At 40.5% G+C, this 25,005-nt stretch overlaps 1 protein-coding gene across 1 annotated transcript in view; it reads left to right on the forward strand.

The window, feature by feature from the left end:
- The window catches only part of tenm3 (teneurin transmembrane protein 3), a 351,882-nt gene that overhangs the window by 117,783 nt on the left and 209,094 nt on the right, over positions 1-25,005 (forward strand). Inside the window, exon 6 of the mRNA XM_085458328.1 lies at positions 4,807-5,094. Within this exon, the coding sequence (XP_085314454.1) occupies positions 4,807-5,094 (288 nt within the window). The remainder of the gene's footprint in view (positions 1-4,806; positions 5,095-25,005) is intronic.

Here is a 25,005-nt window from a genome sequence, read left to right on the forward strand (position 1 = left end):
GACCAAAACTGGCAGAACAAATTCCTGAGTCACTGCCATCAGTAGAATGTAGTGAAAACCTGATTGATAGGAACCCTAACTCAATGTTCCTCACATCAGTGGAGGAAAAAGAAATAATTGACATTGTACACATGTGTAAATATAAAACATCTACTGATTGTAATGATATTGACATGAAAATCGTCAAGAAGGTCATTGAAGGAATTGTAGGACCTCTAACATATATTTGCAACTTATCATTTCAGACGGGAAAAGTGCCAAACAAAATGAAAATAGCTAAAGTTGTGCCGCTGTATAAAACCGGGGATAGACGCCACTTCACAAATTACAGGCCTGTTTCTTTACTACCACAATTCTCCAAAATCCTAGAAAACCTGTTTAATAAACGATTAGACAAATTCTTAGATAAATATAAATTACTCTCTGACAGTCAATATGGATTCAGATCAAAAAGATCAACATCTCTGGCATTAATCGAATCAATTGAGGAGATTACGAATGCTATAGATCAGAAACAGTATGCAGATGGAGTATTTCTGGATCTCAAGAAAGCATTCGACACAATCAATCATCACATATTAATTAATAAACTGGAACGGTATGGGATTAGGGGGGTTGTACTGCAATGGGTGAAAAATTATTTAAGTGACCGGAAACAATTTGTGAAGCTGGGTGTCCATTCCTCATCATGCTTGGACATTGCTTGTGGTGTTCCACAAGGCTCTGTACTGGGTCCAAAATTATTTATTATTTATATAAATGATATTTGTAAGGCATCTGATATATTAAAATTAGTATTATTTGCAGATGACACAAATATTTTTTGTTCTGGGGGGAATCTAAAGGAGCTGCTGGATACAATTACTTCAGAAATGTGCAAAATTAAAAAATGGTTTAACAGGAACAAACTATCGCTAAATCTAAGTAAAACTAAAATTATCTTATTTGGGAATTCCCTTAGAAATGCACAAGTGCAGATTCATGTAGATGGTGTGGAAATTGAAAGAGTACTTGAACATAAGTTTCTTGGTGTGATTATAGATGATAAATTAAACTGGAAGTCTCATATAAATCATATACATAACAAAATTTCAAGAAGTGTCTCAATCTTGAGTAAAGTAAAACACATTCTGGACCACAAATCACTCCACATTCTCTATTGTTCCCTGATTGCACCGTATTTGAATTACTGTGCAGAGGTTTGGGGCAATACTTACAAATGTTCGCTATCATCAATCTTTATATTACAAAAAAGGGCCATAAGGATAATCCATAAAACTGGTTACAGAGATCATACAAATCCACTATTCTTAAAATCAAAAATTCTAAAATTCACAGATCTGGTTCATTTTCTCACAGCACAAATTATATATAAAGCAATAAATAACCTGCTTCCTGACAATATTCTAAAAATGTTTTCTAAAAGGGAACGGGGATACAATTTGAGGGGGGAATTAAATTTAAAACATCCTCGTATCCGTACAACATTAAAAAGTTTTTGCATCTCTGTGTGTGGAGTGAAGCTGTGGAACAGACTAAGTAAAGATATGAAGCAATGTCCGAGCATGGCACAGTTTAAAAAGCGGTTTAAGGATATGGTTTTTACAGGGTACAGGGAAAAGGTAGAGATTTGATAGGGTGTTCTTGTCTAATATTTTCATGTGTGTGCGCATGCACGGGTTTGTTGGTATGGGTATATATGTATGTGTATATGTATGTATGTATATATATATATGTGTGTATGTGTATATGTATATATATATATATATGTGTATATATATATATATATATATATATATATATATGTGTGTATGTGTGTGTATGTATGTGTGTATATATATATATATATATATAAAATATATATAAAATTGTAGGTTGTGTATCCTTCAGGTGTTAATGGGGTTATTGAAAATGTGTATATGTGCGTATGTGTGTATATACGTAGGTATGGATAGATAGAAACATATATGTGTATATATTAAAAAAAAAAAAAAAAAAAAATTACACATAACATATAATGTAATTGCAAGGAGGTATTTCTGTAGTCTATTGATACTAGATAGTGGAAAAGGGGTGGGATTAAATAAGCTTATGCTTCTTCCTGCTCCTTTTTGAACATGGACGTTATTTGGAGTTGTGGTTGCTCGTTTTCCTTTTGTTTGCTTTGTTCATTTGTCTCTTTTAATTCTATTTTTTTTTTATACTTTTTCAACATGTTCAAAATAAAGATTCAATCAATCAATCAATCAAACCTGAGGCTACACACACACACCAACACAGATCCCTGTCTTACTGAGGAAATACATGCAATCTTTTTTATGTATGAGCACACACCTGACAAACCAAGATGACAACCAGCCCAAACAGACTTCAAGGCAACTGCAGTGATTCTAGCATAGAAACGTTATTGCTCGTCACTGCCTTTGTTACCTGTTAAAGCTCAGGCTCTGACAGGAAAGCTAGGATCATCAGACACTCAGCGTAAACATGATTCTGGGTTTCTCCAAAAGTTGATTCTGGACGTAGCGTTTTGTGGGAGAAACGTTTCGTCACTTTCGCCATGAGTACCATCTGTGAATGGCCATTGATCAGTGGGTATTGATCAGTGGTTGCTGATCAATGGTCATGAGAATTTGCATAATTAAGACTAAGGAACTGAGCTCCCAGCCCATTGTTCCTTCAGTGGGCTGGTTTCAGTCATCATGCAAATGTCCTGTTTATAAGATTGAAGCCTGCAGTCAGCTGAGACTGAAGATGACGAAACGTTTCTCCCACTGAAAATATCCAGATGAACAGAACCAGCTTTTGGAGATGTTCTTACCTGGATGATTGAGCGTGCATCAAGATGATTCTGGGTTATTGGCTGCCCTGAATACATTCTCGTTGTTTTATTTTATATCAGGCTCCTGTCCTTCTTTTTAGACCACTCCACCTCCCGCACACATACTTAGCTTGTTATTTAGAAACCTTCCAAATTTGACTACAGTGAGTTGGGAAAGTGTCGGTACAAACGGTAAATGTTTTTTAATGCTATTCACTGTTTAAAAAGCTGTTGAGCTGTTAAAATCAATAATGTTTACTATTATCATATAATTATTTATTATTATTTTTCACTTACTGCTTTTACTGTAATAACACTAATAATGAGTAAAGGTTGTCATTTAATTAGCAGTAAAATTGATCTTTAACTCTCTAATTTACATCTGAACAAACTGTGTACAAAACTAAAGCACAGCTTCATATTGATTATATTAAACATGCACCACCATACATGAGACTTAAAGCACTTATATTCTCAACGTCTAACTGGATTTGAGGCACCTTTTGTCTGGTTTGTCTTCTGAGTTATTCATTCAGTCTCATAAGAATTGCTTTGTCAAAGATTCCTCACAGACTTGTTTGACTATTTTTCCATAGCTGTCTTCCACCTGCTGTATATACACTGTATTGCCAAAATTAATCACTCGTCTGCCTTCACACATATATGAACTTGAGTGAGATCCCGTTCTTAATCCATAGGGTTTAATGTGATGTCAGCCCACCCTTTGCAGCTATAATAGCTTCAGATCAAGGGTTTCCACAAGGTTTAGGAGTGAGTTTGGGGGAATTTTTGACCATTTGCAACATCTGACAATGATGTTGGCCGAGAGCCCCTGGATCTCAGTCTATATTTCCAGTTTATCCCGAAGGTGTTTGTCAGGTTGAGGTCAGGACTCTGTCCTTGTGCATTGGTGCACAGTGCTGTAGGAAGAGGAAGGGGCCACCCCCAAACTGTTCCCACATAGCTGGGAGCTTGAAATTGTATCTTGTTATGCTGAATATTAAGATTTGCTTTAGTTGAACTAAGGGGCCAAGCCCAGCTCTGAAAAACAACTCCACACCATATCCCCTCACCAACAAATATAACACTGGACAGCGAAGTAACATTCTCCTGGCAGTCGCCAAACTCAGATGCCATCATATTGCCATACAAAGAAACACGATTTGTCACCCCGGAGATCAGATCCCCACTGCTCTCGAGTCTACTGGAAGTCTGCTTTAGATCACTTCATCCAATGCTTTGCGTTGTCCTTGGTGATATGAGGCTTGACTGCAGCTGCTTGGTCATAAACTCAAATTCGATGAAGTTTTCTATTCAATTCAGTTTTATTTATACAGCACCAAATCACAACAAGTCGCCTCAAGGCGCTTTATATTGTAAGGTAGACCCTACAATAACACATACAGAGAAAACCCAACAATCATATGACCCCCTATGAGCAAGCACTTTGGCGACAGTGGGAAGGAAAAACTCCCTTTTAACAGGAAGAAACCTCCAACAGAACCAGGCTCAGGGAGGGGCGGGGCCATCTGCTGTGATTGGTTGGGGAGAGAGAAGGAAGACAGGATGAAGACATGCTGTGGAAGAGAGACAGAGATTAATAAAGAGACACTGTTCCTGAATTAATCTGAAGGCCACATCAGGTTTGGAGGTCTGTAGCAACTGACTCTGCAGAAAGTTGGTGACCTCTGCATACCCAGCACCCCGGTCTGCGATTTAACATGGCCTACCACTTTGTGGCTGAGTTACTGTTCTTCTCAATCGTTTGTAGAAGCAGTCTGCATGCCTAGGTGCTTAAATTTATACACCTGTGGCCATGGAAGTGATTGGAACACCTGAATTCAATGATTTGGATGGGTGAGTGTACACTGGCAATATAGTGTATATTTTATGCCATAGTCACACCATCTCTGTGTATTAGATCTATAGTCATTTGCGATGATCTAATGATTTCTAAATGATTTGAACACGGCCATCTGTTTCAGGTCAACACTTCAGTCTTCGTCAGCTGGGGATCTGTGAGCCACCGTCTCGTCGCGGCCTGCCTTTCTGCCCTGAAATGCCTCCACCCCACCGTGGTTTCTCAGTTGGTACAGCTCAGGAGCTAGACACTGATAGTCAGGCAGTCATGTCCCCAGAGCATGCTATGCATCTGTGGGGCCGCGGAGGTCTGGGTAAATCATCCGGGAGGAGTTCCTGCCTGTCGAGCCGCTCCAACTCAGTGCTGACTCTAACTGACACTGAGCACGAGAACAAATCGGACAGCGACAATGGTAGGAGATCAACTGTTCGCTCCATTTTTGATATCATGTCCTGCTTTGTGCTCAAGTAACAGTTCTTATTCATCTCTGTCACACTTAGAAACAACAAGTCACAACAGTTAGCTCAGTCTTTCTGATTCAACTGTTGTGTAGCTGATGGGTTAGACATCCTCGTGGGCCAACTTGAAAGTAACGTTATACTGTTAAAATGCTACAAGAAATCCAGTTGCACTTTTACTTTTTAAAATCTCTTTTGGGGCCTTTTGCCTTTTATTGGATGCTGCCGTAATGGAGAGTCGACAGGAAAGCAGGGAGAGATTGCAGGGGAAGGCGTGTAGCAAGGGGCCTCAGGTCAGACTCAAACCTGGGCTGCTGAATGTCATGCAGCACATGTTTGCCTTCTTCAGTCTCAGTAGAGACGAGCACAGATGGTTCTAGCACCAGCTGCTACACTATTTAGACAGAAATGTATATAAACGTATAGAACTTTATTTCACAGTTTGGTCAATGATAGTCATTTATCTGTTCATGTAATGCAATAGTAGACCTCTTTCAGTAATTACAAAAAGCAATCTAAAACTATCAGCTATTGTTAGTAAAGGATCATAAGTTGTAAATAAAAGCATTGATAACAATTTCCAAACATGTTACTTTACCTAATTCTGATATTTGGGGTTTATGTAAAAATCTATTAATTGCAACCATTAAGTTGTTTAAGACAAAACAGCACAAACATGGATTTGAGAAACTTAGTTCTCTGACATTTAAAGTGATATCCAAGATTATTGTGCACACTCCCAGGAAGTGTCCCGCATGGTGGTCGAGCGGGGGGCAAAACCAAAAAGCCCTGCCAGTTAAATGTACGTATATCTGGCAAGTCAAGGCTGCCTGGTGAGAATCTATTCAATTTTCAAAGGCAACTGTTGCTTCTGAGACATGCTGCAAACTGATTTTTATAATTATCTCAGTTTAAGTATTTGATATGTTTTAATTACTATTTTAAAGAAATAGTTCGCACTGTTGCCTTACAGGTGCTGAGTTTGAATCTAAGAGGTGGCTGGGGCCTTGTTGTGTACTCTCCAGGTACTCTGACTTCCCATCACATTCCAACACATCCATGGCTTTAAGTTAATTGGAGAGTTTAAAGTGGCCATAGGTGTGACTGTGAGCATGAGCAGCTGTCTGTTTGTGTTAGTCCTGCAGTGGTTCAGTGACCTGTACAGGATGTACTCTGCCTTTCACCCTGTGACAGGATACGCTCAGCCAAAGCCAAGGCACTGAAACAGATAAGCCGAACAAGATGAAGGGATGGACTTTCATCACGTCATTTCACCCAAAGAAAATAAACTGATTTGGTTGAGTGAATAAATTGTTGAAACTTTAACATAATTCTAGTGTAGAACAACAGACATGAAGTCTGAACCTAAAGGATTTGCAATCACAAAACATGTTACGCTTAATTCTGTCCCTCTTTAGAAGGTTCGTATAGGAGGAAAGTTAGTGTCACTGCGGTTTAATACATCCATTGATACTGTTGCAGGTTACTGTGTGTGTGTGTGTGTGTGTGTGTGTGTGTGTGTGTGTGTGTGTGTGTGTGTGTGTGTGTGTGTGTGTGTGTGTGGACAGTAAGGCTTCTGGCTCTGTTGCAACCTTTGTTGTAGTAGGATGGAAAAAAAAACAAAGATGTGAGAAAAACAGAAAATGATGAGAGGCGAGATTTCAGAGTTCAAAACAGGAGCACAGAAAGTGGAGAATAAAGACACAAAAGGGAAAGTGGGAAGCCTGTCTGCATTGTCGGTAATATTACTCAAGAAAATATTAGAGCAGAGCTGTCTGGCTGGCAAAGGACACACTTGCAAACATGCACACGCACATTGGCAGATATAAACACTTATTGTGTCCGGACCCACGAGGGCCCAGCTACTTGATACTTGGTGATCTGAGCTGCAGGGACAGAAAAAGGAAGATTTTCATCCTGAACATACTTACAGGTGCTGTTCTCACATACACAGACATACTGAACTTATACAATTCATGTTTATTTTGAATAAGTAGAAAAAATGTTGCATTAAAAGCAATCACAGAAGCACCGCAGCTGCTAAAAAAAAAAAAAAAAGACACTACCCTACTGCAAATGGAATTTTTTTGTATCATGGATGGGCATAAAATATATAAGCTGACCTCTCCAGACCACTTTCTATAAGACTGCTCTCTGCAGATGTATGTGTGTGTTTAACTGAAAGGGATGAAAGGAAAGAAATGTGGAAATATGGAGGAAAAAGAAAGGAGGGTGGGCAGATGGAGGAGGAGGAATGTATCATCTTTGCTAACCAGATTACTTTACTATGTATGAACAAAACACTTAATCCATTTGGCATCTCTAAGCTGCTTAACACTGTAACCTAAACTGTTATAGAGACACTCACAGACAGCTGCAGCACCCATCAAAGCTTTAAGGGCAACACAAACTCATAAACACAGTAAGATATAAAGAATACTTTATAAACTGCTCAAAACATTACTTCAGAGTAGCCGATGTTTTTCAGAAGGCAATAATAATTATTTTGCACAAATGACTCATTATTGAGGCTGTACACAACATGGGACTCATGTCCCTGTTCATGTCAGTCGTGTTGAAAAGGAAACATAATAAAGGTGCCGTTTTCAAACCGTTGTGTCCTTACAGTCGCTCATACAGCAACCTGCCCAACTTTCACCAGTTATCTGTGTTCACACCTTCCCTTTATTCAACATCTCAGCCTGCCGCACAGCTTCTGATTTCAACACTTTCCTTTTACCATCGCTGTGTATTAGAGATGGACCGATCCGATATTACGTATCGGTATCAGTCCGATACTGACGTAAATTACTGGATCGGATATCGGAGAGAAATAAGAAATGTAATCCGATCCATTAAATATCAAAAAAGCACCTCACAAAACTTGCAACACGACGTAACTTGGCTCATAACCGTAGCACGTGGGAGCAGTGTGGTCACGTGATAGAGCGGCTGTGTGTGTTTGGAGCCTCGCTGCCAAGCTCCGAGGAAGTGATCCCAGAGAGAAGCAAGTGTGTAAGTTAATCTCTGAATGTTTGTAAAGCATTCCCACATTAAGCTTAACAACCGATATATGGAGCGACTGCCTCTCTCTCTCTCTTGCTGCTACTCCAGTCATGAAACTGATCAATGATCAGCTGATCGGCTTTTCTGTCGCCAGTCCGTCTCTCTTGTTTGTTTTTGGCCCACTTTGCACCAGAAAGAGGAAACCAGCGGCTGAACAACAGCAGCACGTTTAAGCTTGATCAGCTGTTGTTAGAATTTATTTAATATTACTTTCTACTCGAGGATCTTTTTCTACGTAGCTGACGCTGGTAACTGTGCAGGGGCGGATCTAGCAAAGTTTAGCCAGGGGGGCCGATAGGGCATGAACAGGGAAAAGGGGGCACAAAGACATACTTTTCTTTCTTATTCTCATTTAAAATGTCGAGCTTTTAATAAATAATTATCTGAATCTGACACCCAAAGTTTTAATCTGATGTAAAATGTATAGAAGTCCATTACTGTATATAGTAACTATTAAGTCTAATATATATACCCTAGTAAGCTGTAGTACTTTTTCCTTTGGGAAGGTTCCATCTGTGCAGTCTGCAGTTCTGCTGAAGAAAGATGTTGAATCTATTTAATATTTCTTGAAAAATAATTGATTTCTGTGCATTTTTTTTTTCACTTCATCAAATTAAGGTTGATTACGTCGATTAAGCATCATGAGGTGGAGCGTGAGGGGTGGTTCCCTATTTTTTATTTATTTATTTTTGTTGTTGCTGGGAGTTGGAACCCTATTAGTTAGGTTGCTTAATATTTACGCTAAGTACTCTTTAAAATACCAGAATAGGGAGGATGGTGTAGGTTTAAGTTTATTAGATTGATCATTATTGCTGAACTATGAAATATTTTTTTTTTGCATACAGGTATAACAGAATAGCTTTAGTGTAGTTGTTGTTTTAAACTTGAGTATGAACTTATACAAAATGCAGCAAGATATTTAAAAAACAGTTTTGTTGATTAAAAAACACTATATCGGATTCATATCGGTATCGGCAGATATCCAAATTTATGATATCGGTATCGGTATCGGACATAAAAAAGTGGTATCGTGCCATCTCTAGTATGTATAGAACCTTTTTTCATCCTGCCTCGATTATTGCAATTCCTTATTCCTCTGCCTAAGCAAACTGTCCCTGGATCGCCTGCAAACGGTCCAGAATGCTGCTGCGAGGCTTCTAACCAGGTCCATAAATGGTCTCGTCTGACAGAGATTTCTTACAAAAGCTCCTCATAAAATTTAGGGTTTTATTTAAATATTTGCTGACCACTTTCGGAGCCCTCTACAGTCAGCTGCCTCCATTTTCAGTGAGCTACTACCATGCATAAGATCTAGATCTCTGAGGTGATGAGTGCTGATCAGTGTTGGCTGTACGTAGAGCCAGGCTGAAGAAAAAAGGTGACTTTGACTGTGGGCCGTGGACTCTATATTTAAACTTCAGACTTTATTTGATCTATTTCTGTCATTTTAATTGCTGTATGTATGTGAAACTTCTTTTTGTTTTTGTTTTGCTTTTCCAAACATTAGTTGATGCCTTGATTTACCCACTCCCATCTATGGCAATGACATCTAATGACCAAAACATAAGGTACAGATGAAGCCTCCAAAATGCTGATTGTGTTGCTCAGTCTTAGAGAGAAAAGACATTTGGAGGAGACTCACTTTTTAAATTTTAAGAAACCTGCCAAAAATTCTGATTGCTTTGTTATCATTATTATAGTTACTTCTTGAACACAAATGGATGAGGTAAAAGTCCTGTCACCTTTATGTAAAATGAAACTTTAAACGGGGACTCGCTCACAGAAGCAATTCTGTTTCTAGAGTTCTTTTTCTTTTTAAAGAAAGTTCTAAATAAATTGGATCTAAATGATTTGTGAAGCAGTGCCGTAGTATCTGTGCTAGTTTGTATTTTTACACAGAACAAAGCCTAATAAAGAAGTGCAGAAGTGCTAATGCTATTACTTTACAAATAAGCAATTTGGCAAACTGGCTACTTTCTTTCTGACTCATTGCTTTCAAGGTGTGAAGTGTGAATCTATTGGGGGGAAAATAGGTAAAAATCTCCTAGCAACAAGTAATCAGTGGAAAGTGTAACAGAGCTTTAGACTGAACGTTTCCAAAACTGTCCAGCTGAAAAGCAGATGAAATGTAAATCTGTAGTGTTGTGCAGTGCTGTGATAATGTGCTGTTTAGAATATGTATTTCATAAAATATTTATTTTGTGCGCTTATTAAACTATACATCAGGTAGTCCTAATGCTGCGTCCGTGTGCTCAAGACTTATTTACTCACACGTAGTGTATATGGAATAGTTTGTTGAATCGCAGACACATATATTATCATATATTACAGAGCATATAGTGTGATGCTATAGCAGGAGACATCAGATCTGACTGCTGGAGAAGACAGATAGCAGCAATAACTAAAGTGCATATGTAACTAGAAAGATTACCCGTGCACACTCACCAGGATGCAGTTAGAGTCGGTGTTCTCATGCTCGATGCAGTATTTAGACACAGATATTACTGTTGATTTTGTTTGTGTGCAGATGCTGTTGTGTATTTAAACAGCCTTCAGGAATAAATAATGTATCGTTGTGATCATTTTAAAGTGGCAGTGAATGCGCTTGCTGTGTTTTAGGCTTATTGCCTTCACTCTTGGATTATCAAAGGTGTGTGTGTGTGTGTGTGTGTGTGTGTGTGTGTGTGTGTGTGTGTGTGTGTGTGTGCGCGCACAGATGGCTGTGGAGAATCACATGCATACAGAAAAATATGTTTTTCAGCCGAAGCGGAAATGTACTCGAGTTCTCGAGATGCACACCCTTCACACACAGACACACACACAGACACACAAGATGCTGGTGCCAGTCATATTCAATAACAATCTAGTGCTGACCAGAGAAATCAATGAATAACAGACTAACTGACTAGAGGGTTTAACTTTGGCGCCACTAACATGGAGAAGACTTGATTCCATGGAGTGGCTAACATTAAATCATTAACCATACACCACTGCTCTGCACACCCTCCTCCGCTCTGGCTCCTTTTATCCTATTTTGTCTTTCAAAATATACAGAATATACAGTCATTGCTGTTGTTTCATTCTTTGTCATCAGTGTATGCAGTTGTGATCGCAGTATTGTAAGACTAAATATTGTATGAAGTTATCCAGAGTAACAACTGACGACTGAGTTATTTGTACAACTGACAGATGATGTAGTGTCAGTGCTTTTACAGTAACAGTAATTATAACGCTATCACAAGCAACAAGTTTTGAAGTCTCCTTTCCCTTTGCCTCACCTCCTCCTCCTCCATCCTTTCCCCCTCTTCACTTGTGTTTCTCAGAACCCATTTAGGCCGAATCCATTACCAGAAGTGCAGAGGGAGAAGGAACTAGCGAGTTAGATAGACAGAGGGGAATGGAAAGAGGGAGATGGAGGGAACGTTCAACCTAATAAATTCTCCAGCAATGTTTCTCAGTTTCCTTGAGTTCTGATAGATGATGGCCTTTTTACTTGTGGTGACAGAAAAGCTTTCACTGCAGTTCTGCACAAACCTCATACGCTAACTCTGCGCGTGTTGGTTAAACTACTTTACTTTAGCACTTATATGCAGAAACAACATGCTGAATTCCAAATATTTTGCTTTTCATTAACAGTAGTCCCCCACTGGAACATTTCTTGCTCTATTTTGATTTCCTCATTGATTAAAAATTGTCTCCGCAGGAGAAATGAAAGAGTAAAACTTACACATAAAATCCAAAAAAAACCCTGAACAGGGCCGACTGAGAGCCCCATCCAGAGACAACAAAGTCCGGCTTGAAATATGATATAAGACATAAACTATAAATGACAAGCAGCACACTGAGCATGATCATCTTTGTTCTAACCAACTATTGTTCACATCAGAAGCATTTTCAAAAGGATATGAGACACAATAGGATAAGTTTCACCTCTCATCAGTGCTGCAGTATGTTGTTGAACAGCATTGGGTCTGCATAACTGTTATTATAGAAAGTGATGATATTTCACTTTTAATGTATTTATAACAGCAATTTAACAAACGTCATGTGGCCTTTAAAAAACATTCATTTTTCATCTCAGTGGAGACTCATCAGGAAGTTTTGCAGTTATACACACTTATTCCACTGGATGTGCTGATCTGATCATTATAACAACTTATGTAAAATTATATTCAGTAAGGTGCACAGTCAGATTTCCTATTGATCATAAGATCGATGTTGAGTTTAAGACAAGCAAAGCACGTTTATAGCAGCTACAGCTGATTTAACTGACTTTTGCTTGCATTATTATGCTGACAGCCTAAATTCCAAACATTGTTAAAAGAACCAAAAAAGCAGCATTTATGAGTTACAGCATTGTGTTGAGGTGAACAGTTGTTTGCATGATGCTTCAGCGGCTTTCATGTGCTCTGTCACTGACTCTCTGTTCCTCTCTCCTATGCTAGAGTTGGAGGTGATGATAGTGGGGACACCACTACGTTCTTTCAAAAGACGTAACACTGACATCATAAACATTCTGAAGTTAAACAGTTAGAGTTTAAGAAATGAAAATAAAGTAGAGCGGTCTACAACAGAAGAGGACAAACTGCAGCGAGGCCAGAACACGTGGAGCTGCTGACACCAGCATCTGTAAGAATAAGATGCTGGTAGAAAGAATCCCAGCCAAAGCTGAGTAGATGCCAACCCCAGCCAAGAACACCAAAGCTTGATTTCTAATTGATAATAAAAGCAGTGATGCGCAGTCGGGGATTGCACTGAAGACGTGGGTCACGTCTGCCCACTTTTTTATTAACTTATCTTTGGGCTGGATTTCCCCAGTTTGGCTTTCAGATTTGTGGAGCTACGAGAGTTTATTAGCTTTCGTTTACTGTAGGTAAATAAGTAATGTAGTACATGACTTTGTTTACAAAAGCAGTGAGTAATGTAATCTTATAGACCTCAACACTGATATACCAAAAATACCTTTTTAAATGAAAAAAAATCTGTATCAGCAAAACAAAAGGGAAAAGCTGGTGAAAGAAACAATGTGACGATTTCTCTGTGATTTTTGACCATAAAGATGTGTGTGTGTGTGTGTGTGTGTGTGTGTGTGTGTGTGTGTGTGTGTGTGTGTGTGTGTGTGTGTGTGTGTGTGTGTGTGTGTGAGTGTGGGGGTGTGGAAAGCTGTTGAAAACATTCAAGGTGAGAACTGATATCGAATATCACACAGATCAGGTTCAGATATGGTTTCATAGCTATCACACTGTAATGGAAGTACTAAGGGAAAGACATGTCAGAACTGCAAGCACACCCACACTGAATCATGTTTCCATCACTGCAAAGGACATTCCTAAGTGCAACTTCACTAAATCTAACATGAGGTATTCTCAAAACTCAAATATGATTTGTATTAGAGGGTCTTGGTTAAATAGAGAGAGATCTCCCGTGCACACAGCTTTGTAAATACAGGCTCTTTGAACCTTTGGTCCCCTCGTTTTCTTTCATTTAAAGGATTTCACCTGTTTTTATTTCATATTGTTGTCTCATCTCTCTCTCCCTTTCACACAGAATCATTAGTATGTGAAGCAATTTAATAGCTGGATCGATAAATGTGCTGTTCTTACAGGATCATTTGGCCACTGAAGCAAATCTTCTGACAGCCACTACATCATTAGGGCATTACCAGTAGCCTTCTGTCTCCTGCCCCATGCAGTTCCTCCTTCGTTTTTTCATCTTTCTCATTTTCCTTTCTCCTCTGCATCTCATTACATTTCCTGTTTTTTCCTATGTATCTATATGGCTTTGGATGTTTGGTTGTGTACATGTGTTCTTATTAACATGGACCCAGAGTGAAAGGAAAATGTAAAAAACACCCTGTTTAGGACAGCGTTTGTGCTGATATGGACTTATTGTAGATGCAGCCCTGGTGACCACTAAGAGTCCGTCTCTCATCATAAACCTGAAGGAATTCTGTCATTTGGAGCTACGTGATTTGTCAGCAGCTCTGTTGCAATGGTAGTGCATCAATTGGGCCCGAGCTAACAGAGATAATTAAATACACTGCAGAGGGAATTGGAAAGTAAAGTGTTTATTATATATGAGCTGTGCATTTTTTCTTCAGGTGTAATTAATTTAAAGATTAAGCAAACGCGTCGGCCATTCTGAGGCTGCACACACACTAACCATAATTACTATAACAGTTATTTCCTGACACTGACACTTCTGTGGCCCAAAGGGGAAGAAAGGTTTGCAGTTGCAAGAAACTCTTCAACATACTTAATTTGGAAAATTGACTCAGATTATACAAAGAAGCAATGCTTTTCATTGCAGATGGATAACTAGCCTCACATTTAATGATTCACCCACCAACCCTCTCATTCTCACACACACTTGTCAAAAGTGTCTGGAAAGCTAGCGATAGTGTGACTGACCTCAGCATATGGGTGATTTTACTGAGAAACTTCACACTCTCTCTCTCTCTCTCTCTCACACACACACACACACACACACACACACACACACACACACACACACACACACACACACAGCTTTATTTTCTATTTATTTTCATCTTTAGTTGCTTTCAAACTCACAGACTCCCACATTGCCTTGTCTTCCTTGGCTGCTATTTCTACTGTCATATGGCTGCTACTAAATGTGATTATGACACTAACAAAGGCTGGTTAGTCAAACATGAGTGAGTGTGCCTGTGTGTCTCTGTGCAGGCCTGTTGAGTGGGAAGGCTAGTCTGGCTGGCTGTCACACCAACCAGTTTAGAGCCACACCTACTGCTATATAATTTCTCACCCTGATCACACTGACAGCTTTGCCATAATATAAAGAACAGCACAATGTAAGAATGAAGACTAAATAAATGTAGAAATTCATGAAGTCATTCCTAGTTAACGTTAAAGGGATGGTTAGCTCAACGGTGCTCTGACTGTTTGTCAGCCTGACTACTGTGCTGAAGAGAAACCTGGGGTTGTTCTTATTTTCTTCAACCAGAGGGAGGGATCTGGCTGCCTCAGTCACCACCACCATCCACGGGAAGCCAGTGGAGGTAGCTGAGGAGTACAAATACCTGCGAACCATCTTTGACAACCTCCTGAAATTCTCTGCCAACACAGAGGAGATTCTCAGGAGGTGCCACCAACGGCTACACCTCCTTATAACTCAACTGCTTTGGAGTCAGCACCCCCATCATGATGACTTTTTACTATGCCTTCCTGGAAAGCATCATGACCTTCTCCATCACCTGCTGGTTCCACTCCCTCAGCCTTCATACAGGAACAGACTGCAGTACACTGCATCAGTGTGCTCTAAAATCATTGTCCTGTCAGGACTCTGACAGGTTTTCAGCCAACAGGCCCTCAGACAGGCAGCCGAAATCATCAACGACCCCTCTCACATTCTTCACCCTGCATTTCAATGGCTCCCCTCTGGGCGACGCCTCTGCTGCATTTCCTGCAGGACTGAGAGGAGGAGCGCCACCTTTGTCCCCAAAGCCACTCTGCTTTTTAACTCCAGCCGATAAGAACATTTCCCACACCAGAAACATAAACTACTCTACACTCTACACACTTTGTTCACTTTTAGTCGCTTACAGTTATTTATTCACCTTTCAGTCACTTTAATTTTAAAACTGTATATACTGTGTATTTATTATCTCACTCTTATTGCCTGTTCTTGTTGTCCTTATCTTCAGTGTTATGCTTGTTAATTGCCCCTTGGGGATAAATAAAGTCTTTCTGATTCTGATTCTGAATCAGTGACGAATAGTAGGATTCATGGAGGGCAATATTTATAGAGTGAAATAATCTTTTTTCAGGCTAAATGATGATCTTCTAAATTGGTGCTACAACATTTCCTCCCCAGCTTAAAAGTTTGAGAGTTATACCAGAGAGTCAAGTACTTCTGACTCTAGTGAGGTTTTTTTTCACATATAATACTATTAACAGGATGATCGACCTCTGTTGGGGTAGCGTTCAGATAGCTGCTCTGCTCTGTGTTGGTACAGGGCATTGAAGATGATAACAGTGGGTGGATTATATTCTTAAACTTAGTTACAGCGCTTTCAGAAAGACATCTACTGTGATAAAGTCTACTCTCCACCGCTGTGTAATCAATTATTGTAAATGTAAATGTTATCAGGAAATGATCAGACAGGAGAGGGTTTTCAGGAAACACTGTTAAATGTTCAGTTTCTATGCCATATGTTAAAACAAGATCTAGAGTGTGATTAAAGTGGTGGGTGGGTTCTTTTACAGTTTGAGAGAAGCCAATTGAGTCTAATAACAGATTAAATGCCATGTTGAGGCTGTCATTTTTAGCATCTACATGGATGTTAAAATCACCCACAATAATTATTTTATCTGAGCTCAGAACTAAGTCTGATAAAAAGTCTGAGAAATCAGACAGAATAAGGTCAAGGGCGACGAAAAACAAAACAGTATTTTGAGGTTTACAGTTAAGGTGGACAAGGCTACGTCCACAGTAATGCGTGTTTGAAAACGCATCTTTTTCTCTCCGTTTTGGCGTCCCGTCCACACTGAGACGCCGTTTTTGGTCAAGGAAAACAAAGCGTTTTGAAAACGCTCTCCAAAGTGGACACATTTGAAAACGCCGTTTTCGAGTCCCAGTGTAGACAGCGAACCCGGAGCCTTTTTGAAAACAGTGATGACGCATTTTAGTCATGTGATGCAGTCATGTGACCAATTAAACTAAGATAGCGGAGGGCGTTATACAGCAGTTGCGCTCCAGATATCTTTTCTTCAAATTTTTTAATTCTCACTCGCGTTTGCAACTTTGTACTTTTGTGTTACTCGCAGCAACAACTCCACCTCATTGTTAGTCTATTTGAAAAACTCGGTGCTTTTCCTCGACATTTTGCCGCAACGTTTCAAAGAACCGGAAAGTAAATAAGCGGCAGAAAGAAATGAGGCAGGTCGAGTCGTCATGCATGTCACGCATGCGCAGGACTGGAACGTAAGCATTTTCGGCCATTTCAATGTGGACGCACAACTGTGAAAACGAATGAAAACGATAGTGTGGACGCGGAGCGTTTCCAGACGAAAACACCGTTTTCAAATCTGTCTGGACTAGTGTGGACAAGGCTAAGATTCAGATTTTCAAATACATTAAAACTCTGTCTGGGTCTTTGGTTGATTAATAGAGATCGACAGACCACGTGACTTTCGCACATTGCATTGTGGGTAGGAGTGGCAGCAAAATCAAAACACTGCATCAAGCGCTAGCATTTCCAGCACCGGTAATCATTAATTCTGCGGTTTTAATCCCTACTTGCATTTTATTTGCCCCAAAAACAGTTATGTTCAAAATGAAGGAGAACACGGCAGCTCCGTACAAAGACAGACGTGGTGAAAAGGCAAAAAAAAGTAGGAGGAAAAAATCAGAGTGAGAGGGTCAGACCGGGGTCCCCAAGCCCAGTCCACGAGGGCCGGTGTCCCAGCAGGTTTTAGATGTGTCCTTGATCCATCACAGCTGATTTAAATGGATAAATTACCTTCTCAACATGTCTCGAAGTTCTCCAGAGGCCTGGTGATGAGCTAATCATGTAATTCAGGTGTGTTGACCCAGGGTGAGATCTAAAACCTGCAGGACTCCGGCCCTCGTGGACTGGGATTGGGGACCCCTGTGTCAGACCCATACGAGCATACAGAGTGGAGTAAGGACGCTAGCGTGCTGCCTGACTTTCATCACGCACATATTTATTATTATATGGTCCTAAGTATGAGTGCATACACTCACAAAATGTTTAGTAACTTCAGATCCCTGCAACAAGCCCAGGTCCAGTTTACTTTGGTGATTTGGCTGGATAGCGTAGTGGTTAAACTACACGCCTTTGGAACAGAGGATCGCAAGTTCGATTCCTGCCTGGGGCGTCTGTATCCAGTAAGGGTCCTAAGGCTAGACCCCCTATGCTAAGCAAGCCTACCGCAGACATGAGCGAGACAGATAAATATGAAGGCATGCCGGCTCGGACGTCGCCCGGATCAACAAGGTCCGCGTCAGGTGTTGAGGAACCAGGGCACCCTGACGAAAAGTGGGCTACTGGAACAAGAAGGCATCGGTGGGCAAGAGACGAAAACAGGGCGTTGTTGGAATGCTACTACGCAAGTAACGCCGGCGGAAGGGGCTACATGAATAGGATGAGGGACCTATGGATTCTTCGATACCCAACATCCACAATGACGGCGAAACAACTAGTAGCTCAGTGTTCCAACATTCGAAAGAAGGGACTGCTCTCACAGCTAGAGATTGACGAGGTACAACACAAATGCTACGGCAAGGAGGAGTCAGGACGCCAGGTCAGGGGGGAGATATCATCACCCCCACCCGAGATTGGGTACATAGCCCCAAGTGCGATAGGAGAAGGATCGTTGAGTGCGAGAGGAACTGATCTGAAAAATAGAATCATGGCCAAGCTTGAAACCTGGATCCCCCGTAGCCGGTTACCAAGATTACGTGAAGTACCCTCAGAAGGTCTGCTAGATGATGTTAATGCAGCACTACGGGCAATATATATATATATATATATATATTGCTGCATTTTGTATAAGTTCATACTCAAGCTTAAATAAACAACAACACTAAAGCTATTCTGTTATACTTGTATGTAAAAAAATACACTGCACCCAAAATATTTCATAGTTCAGCAAAACTGATCAATCTAATAAACTTAAACCTGCTCCATCCTTCCTGTTCTGGTATTTTAAAGAGTACTTAGCAGAAATATTAAGCAACCTAACTAATAGGGTTGCAAACTCCCAGCAAAACAAAGGGAACCACCCCCCACCCTCCACCTCATGATGCTTAATCAACGTAATCAACTTTAATTTGATGCAGTGTGAAAAAAAATGCACAGAAATCAATTATTTTTCAAGAATAATTAAATAGATTCAACATCTTTCTTCAGCAGAACTGCAGACTGCACAGATGGTACCTTCCCAAAGGAAAAAGTACTATAGCTTATTAGGGTATATTAGACTTAACAGTTACTATATACAGTAATGGACTTCTATACATTTTACATCAGATTAAAACTTTGGGTGTCAGAGTCAGATAATTATTTATTAAAAGCTCGCCATTTTAAATGAGAATAAGAAAGAAAAGTATGTCTTTGTGCCCCCTTTTCCCTGTTCATGCCCTATCGGCCCCCCTGGCTAAACTTTGCTAGATCCGCCCCTGCACAGTTACCAGCGTCAGCTGTAGAAAAAGATCCTGGTGTAGAAAGTAATATTAAATAAATCCTAACAACAGATTATCAAGCTTAAACGTGCTGCTGTTGTTCAGCCGCTGGTTTCCTCTTTCTGGTGCAAAGTGGGCCAAAAACAAACAAGAGAGACGGACTGGCGACAGAAAAGCCGATCAGCTGATCATTGATCAGTTTCATGATTGAAGTAGCAGCAGGAGAGAGAGAGAGGCAGTCGCTCCATATATCGGTTGTTAAGCTTAATGTGGGAATGCTTCTCTCTGGGATCACTTCCTCGGAGATGAAATGCTGGATTGGCAGCGAGGCTCCAAACACACACAGCCGCTCTATCACGTGACCACACTGCTCCCACGTGCTACGGTTATGAGCCGAGTTACGCCATGTTGCAAGTTTTGTGAGGTGCTTTTTTGATATTTAATGGATCGGATTACATTTCTTATTTCTCTCCGATATCCGATCCAGTAATTTACGTCAGTATCGGACCGATACGTAATATCGAATCGGTCCATCTCTAAATGAAACAGTTATTCATCACTTGATTGCTTCGATACAACACTTGGGCACATATATGCGGGACGTTTCGTGGCTGTTTCGATATCGCTCTCCCTCTTAACCGATCAAATCTGGCTGGGGTAGCAGCTTTAAACTCAGTATGACCCAGGTTGATAGAGGGGCCCAGTCTGGATCGTCTTCCAGCATTTTGTAGGCTGCTTTTCCTACAAAACACAACAAACATTAGCCCGCAAAGCCACAGTGAACAAAGCAGCATAGCGCAACAAACTCAATTCAAATCAATATAAGACTTATTTGTAACCTACATCAACAATATTGTTATGATAAATTACGTAATAACTACAACAGAAGACTTGTGGAAATGCTTGGAGCAGACTCACGTGTGAGCTGTTCTGAGACGTTATATTTGGTCTTCGAATGGCTGCAATCCAGGCCATCCGTCGGCTCTTTGTTACTTCGGAAACACGGCTTGAACAATTTCTCTTCCACGATGGAATCCGATAAAAACCGATCTCTTTACCCATCGGCTTCCCGTGGATGTCATGCGACCGGCTATTGCAGTTAGTAATACAACAGCCTCTTGCCATTTTTGTGTTTCTTTTTATCGCTGTGTGACTGTTTTCATGTGAAAGCCTGCGTGCGCTAGTGCCACTTGCCACTCGTAACTACAATCCTTTGCGGTTTTACCCCGGAAATGACGTCACATTTTCAGTGTCTATCCGGTCGTTCAGTGATGACGCGACGAATCCTACTTCCGGGTCTAAAGTAGTCTGCGTTTAATATGGCTTTTGTGTTGTTAACATGTTTAATGTTTTGTATTTTCTTCTATTTGATCTCAAAAAGCTCCTAAAACAGTCAGTGATCACTGTTGACCTCCCTCGGCTTTTATTACCGCTAATCATTTATTTAAGCTCAGTTTTTAAAACCTTACGATGTAACTACAGTCCAGCCCATGCAGCAGTACATGAATGACTAACCTCGTATTGTGGATGGATTATCTCAGTTGTTCTCCTGGCTGAAGTTTGGTCCTTTTACAGCATCCTGCCATGCGATTACATTTGTTCCTGATCACCGAGAACACTCACGTTAACTTTTATCGAGTGGAAAAAAAGTTAGCTTGTTTATATTATGCTAACATAGCTGTGTCGCTAGCGGTCACGTAGCACGTCATTATATACCAGCTAGCCCAACTTCAGTAACCCTACAAACGTCACTGCTGTTTAGTTTTCTGTCTTCATTTATGCTGGAAGTGATAACAGAGCTGTACGTTTGAATTTGTTTCCAAAACCCCGCAGTCAGGACATGCTATATTGTATTTAGATAGAAGCTAGAGAGCTAACTTCCTGCTAACTTCTAACTCTGTTAAATGTCATAAATTCCGTTTTCATGGATGCCTGGATGTTAAACTCAATTGTTACACCTGGTAGAGCAGAACGCTGATCATTTTATTAAAGATGAAAGACTTTAGACAGTTTTTCAACTCTCAGTAATGCCACAGTGATCGTTTGATATATGGACCTGCAGCGGAGTTTAGGCCCAGACATGGCTAGTGACGTCAGACTGAACAACCGGATAGGTGGAGTGGATTGCTGCCATACACACCCCTCGGCCTGTGCTTCGAGGATTCTGACAATTACTCCAGTCAGGGGTCAGATTGGCAGTGTTGATTATTTAAACTAACAATTGAAAAATTAATTATTATTTTATGCACTAATAGGTAGCTAAAAGAGAGACACCCAATGTTTAATAATTCACATTTGACTGTTTTACTCTTTGGTGCTGTTGAGGATACTGTATTGTTCTTTCTTTGTTCTTTTTTTATGTTTAAACCATTTTTTTTTTATGGTTTTTAGTTTGTTTTTTGTCTTTTTGGGAGCTGACACAGTCTCTATGGAGATGTGGTTTTGGGGGGATAGCAGGAGGAGAGAAGCTGCAGAGAGGCGTGTAAGACTGCAACTCTGCTTCCTTGTTGCACTCTGCATAGTCACGTTTTGGGGGGATTTAATAAATTTGAAAAGATTTCTAAAAATAAGGGCATCAATCCCACTTTGGATGGAGCAGCTGTCTTTTCTAACAAGACCAGGTTTTCCCCAGAAAGTTTCCCAATTATTTATAAAGCCCACATCTTTTTTGGGACACCGGTGAGACAGCCAGCAATTTAAGGAGAACATGCGATCAAACGTGTCATTCCTGGTCTGATTGGGGAGGGAACCAGAGAAAACTACAGGCCTCACACTTGGAGGTGCTGATTCTGGTTCCTACTGCATTACCCTCGTCCTCTGCTTTCTCTCTTAGGAGGTCCTCTAAGTATTTCTTCAACTGCCCATTTTTTTCCTCAGTTGAGGTCAGTGACACTGCACTCCTGCAAGCACCTGTTCTGTTGCTCAGTTTCCTGATGGTTTGCAAGGCTCACCTCGAGACACACTGAAAATCTGTGTCCATGGCCTCACTGATTCCTTTCTACACCCAAGGTTTTGCCTCAGCTACCCACCAAGCTGCATTCTGCTTGGCCTGCCGTACCCATCAGCTGCTAATGAAGTTCCACCAGTTAACCAAAACTGATAGGACTCCTTCTTCAGCTTGATGGCTCCCTTCACTTCCAGTGTCCACGTCATTACTTAAAAAAGTACAAGATGCCATTTTTAATTTCAAAAAGGAGCGGGCAATGTATTCAGAAAAGATATCTCTTAGGAATATCGCTGTGCTCTTTGGAAGGGAGTGTGTCTCGGACTCGGGAATGTTTGGCTTGTTCTTTTTGTCTGTCAAGATAAAGGATCATAAATTCTAAATGATTCCTCTGGGCAGTTACAAGCTAAAATTTTTACATGGCTCTTATTTAAACACAAAGTAATTACAGAGTCGTAGATATCGATCAACAAACCCTATCATTCTTTTTCTCATTCACTTTTACTAGAGGCCAATAAAAACCTTTATTGTTGCATCTTTAAAGGCTTCTGGTGGGATGTTGGCTGGGAACCAATAAATAGTCATTTGGTGCAAGTCAATTCTGAATGATTAAGCAAGACAAGCTAGAATCATTGCTTATATCTAAGAGTAACCAGTCACAGGTGTGAGGCTATGACACACCTGTGTGTATTCTGTGCACATGTGAGTGTGTGTATCATTACGAGAGAGCGACAGCACCAGTTTTTGGCTTAACCAAGAGAGCTTGATGAGATGGATTTTGAGACAAACACACACACATGGGGCATGCATGTTAGCCCTCTTTGCTTCCATCTCCACCAGTACGATGAGTGCATGGAGGCTTTTAACTAATCACATCATACAAAAGGTGGGGGCAGGGGGACATGTCTTATGAATGACTCATCCACTTTCACATCCTTCACCTTTTCCTTTCCCTCTGTCTCCCTCTTTTGGCCCCTTCTTTCCTTCAGCAACCACAGCATTCACTGTCTCACTCTCGCAGGTCTTATCTCATATTGCACACTCAAGGTATTTGTAATCCGCTTACACTTGTTCAGCCTTCTTCTGGATTGTAATTTAATATGGGCTGTGCCACTGTATATGTGTGTGTAAGAGATATAAGGTAACTGTATTTACCACCTGCCATCATGCATCTCTCCTCCTTTCTCTTTTTACAAACACACATGCATGAAGAACCCAGGCGAAAACTTCCCAACATAGCTTTTGTTGTATGCCATGAGTAAGTCAATGTCCTTTTGAGACAACAGGAGATTAAGGATAGAAGATAATATGAGAAAGTTAAGACACACAAGAAGGAATCAGGTGATATACAAAAAAGCAGAAGATATAAAAAGGCATGACGAAAAGACCAGAAGAATGAACGTATCCAGACCTTAGATGTAGCCACAATAGGTACTGATGTTCATTGTCTACATAAGACAACCAATTCTGTTCCCATTATCTGGTCAAAAAGTGAGTTTAATGAAGAAATTGCCATGGGATTCAGTCATGTGCATTCATGGTCCCCAGCAGAAAACTCAGTTTTGTATGTGTCTGTTTAATAATCTTTTATCTTGTTCTATTGTTAGGAATCTTTAGGAGAGTGGCAGTATGTGTGTGTTTTGCTGTAGTGAATTAAAGTTAAAGGCAAGTCGTCCTCTAGGGGTCACAAGTAGAGCTTAAAGCTTGTATTTGTTTTACAGTAAATATGAGATCAATGGCAGATGAAAAGTGTTACTTTGGTAAAACAACTCACAAAAGGAGTGGTGATAGGTTTGTAGCTTGAAATCAACAATACAAAACCTAACAAGTGGCTTCTGACTTGTGGGTCACACAGTGGAGGTAGCTGCATAGAACTACTGCTGCTGGCTCTTCTTTGTCAAAAAGCCCCCGAAAAATAAAAATACTAACAAGATAAAGACAAACAGCTAAAAGTGACTAAATAGGACAGGGCTGTGGTGAAGGACAAACATGGCAAGACGGAAACCAAGAAACGAGTCAAAACTATGACTGACATGGATACCGAAGAAAGTGAAGCTAACAAAGAAGGTGACGTTATGGCTAGCATTGGGGCTACTGTTAGCAAAAAGGACGACAAAACTGATCTGAGAGCGATACTTATGGAAATTAAGACTTCCAAAAAGAAAACACAACAGTTCGAAGAAGTGAAGTGTGCAAAACCAACACAAGACTCGAGGAAGCAGAGGGTCGTATTCTGGACACGGAGAGCGGGTTCAAGCAGTGGACGATGCTACTAAAACTACAAACCCGAGTCTCAAAACACCAAACAAGAAGGACGCTCCCACCCAACAGTGTCAGGCATAGTTGGGAATGAAGAGAAAAATGCCCCACGATAAAAGACTTTGTTGAAAATCTTTTGAGAGAGTATCTGCAACTCCCCTCGACATTGAACTTACACACTGAGCGAGCGCACCGTGCCCTCCCCCCACCTCGATCTATTATTGTACGCTTTCTGAGTTAGGAAGAAATACTCTAAAAAGCATGGCAAGTGAAGGGGTTCCAATGGAAAGGTAAAGAGATTAACTGTTGCCTTGTCTTAATTGAGATGCCGGGAATACTGGTTCATGCTCAGTGTGGGAGAATTGTGTTGGGGTAGGAGGACTTCAAATCAAGGGGCCCACTCCGAAGT

The sequence above is a fragment of the Copadichromis virginalis genome, linkage group LG6 (genome assembly GCF_057382275.1).
Source record: "Copadichromis virginalis isolate Kocher_CV1m ecotype Utaka linkage group LG6, C_Virginalis_male_GT1.1, whole genome shotgun sequence".
In the NCBI taxonomy this organism is placed as follows: Eukaryota; Metazoa; Chordata; class Actinopteri; order Cichliformes; family Cichlidae; genus Copadichromis; species Copadichromis virginalis.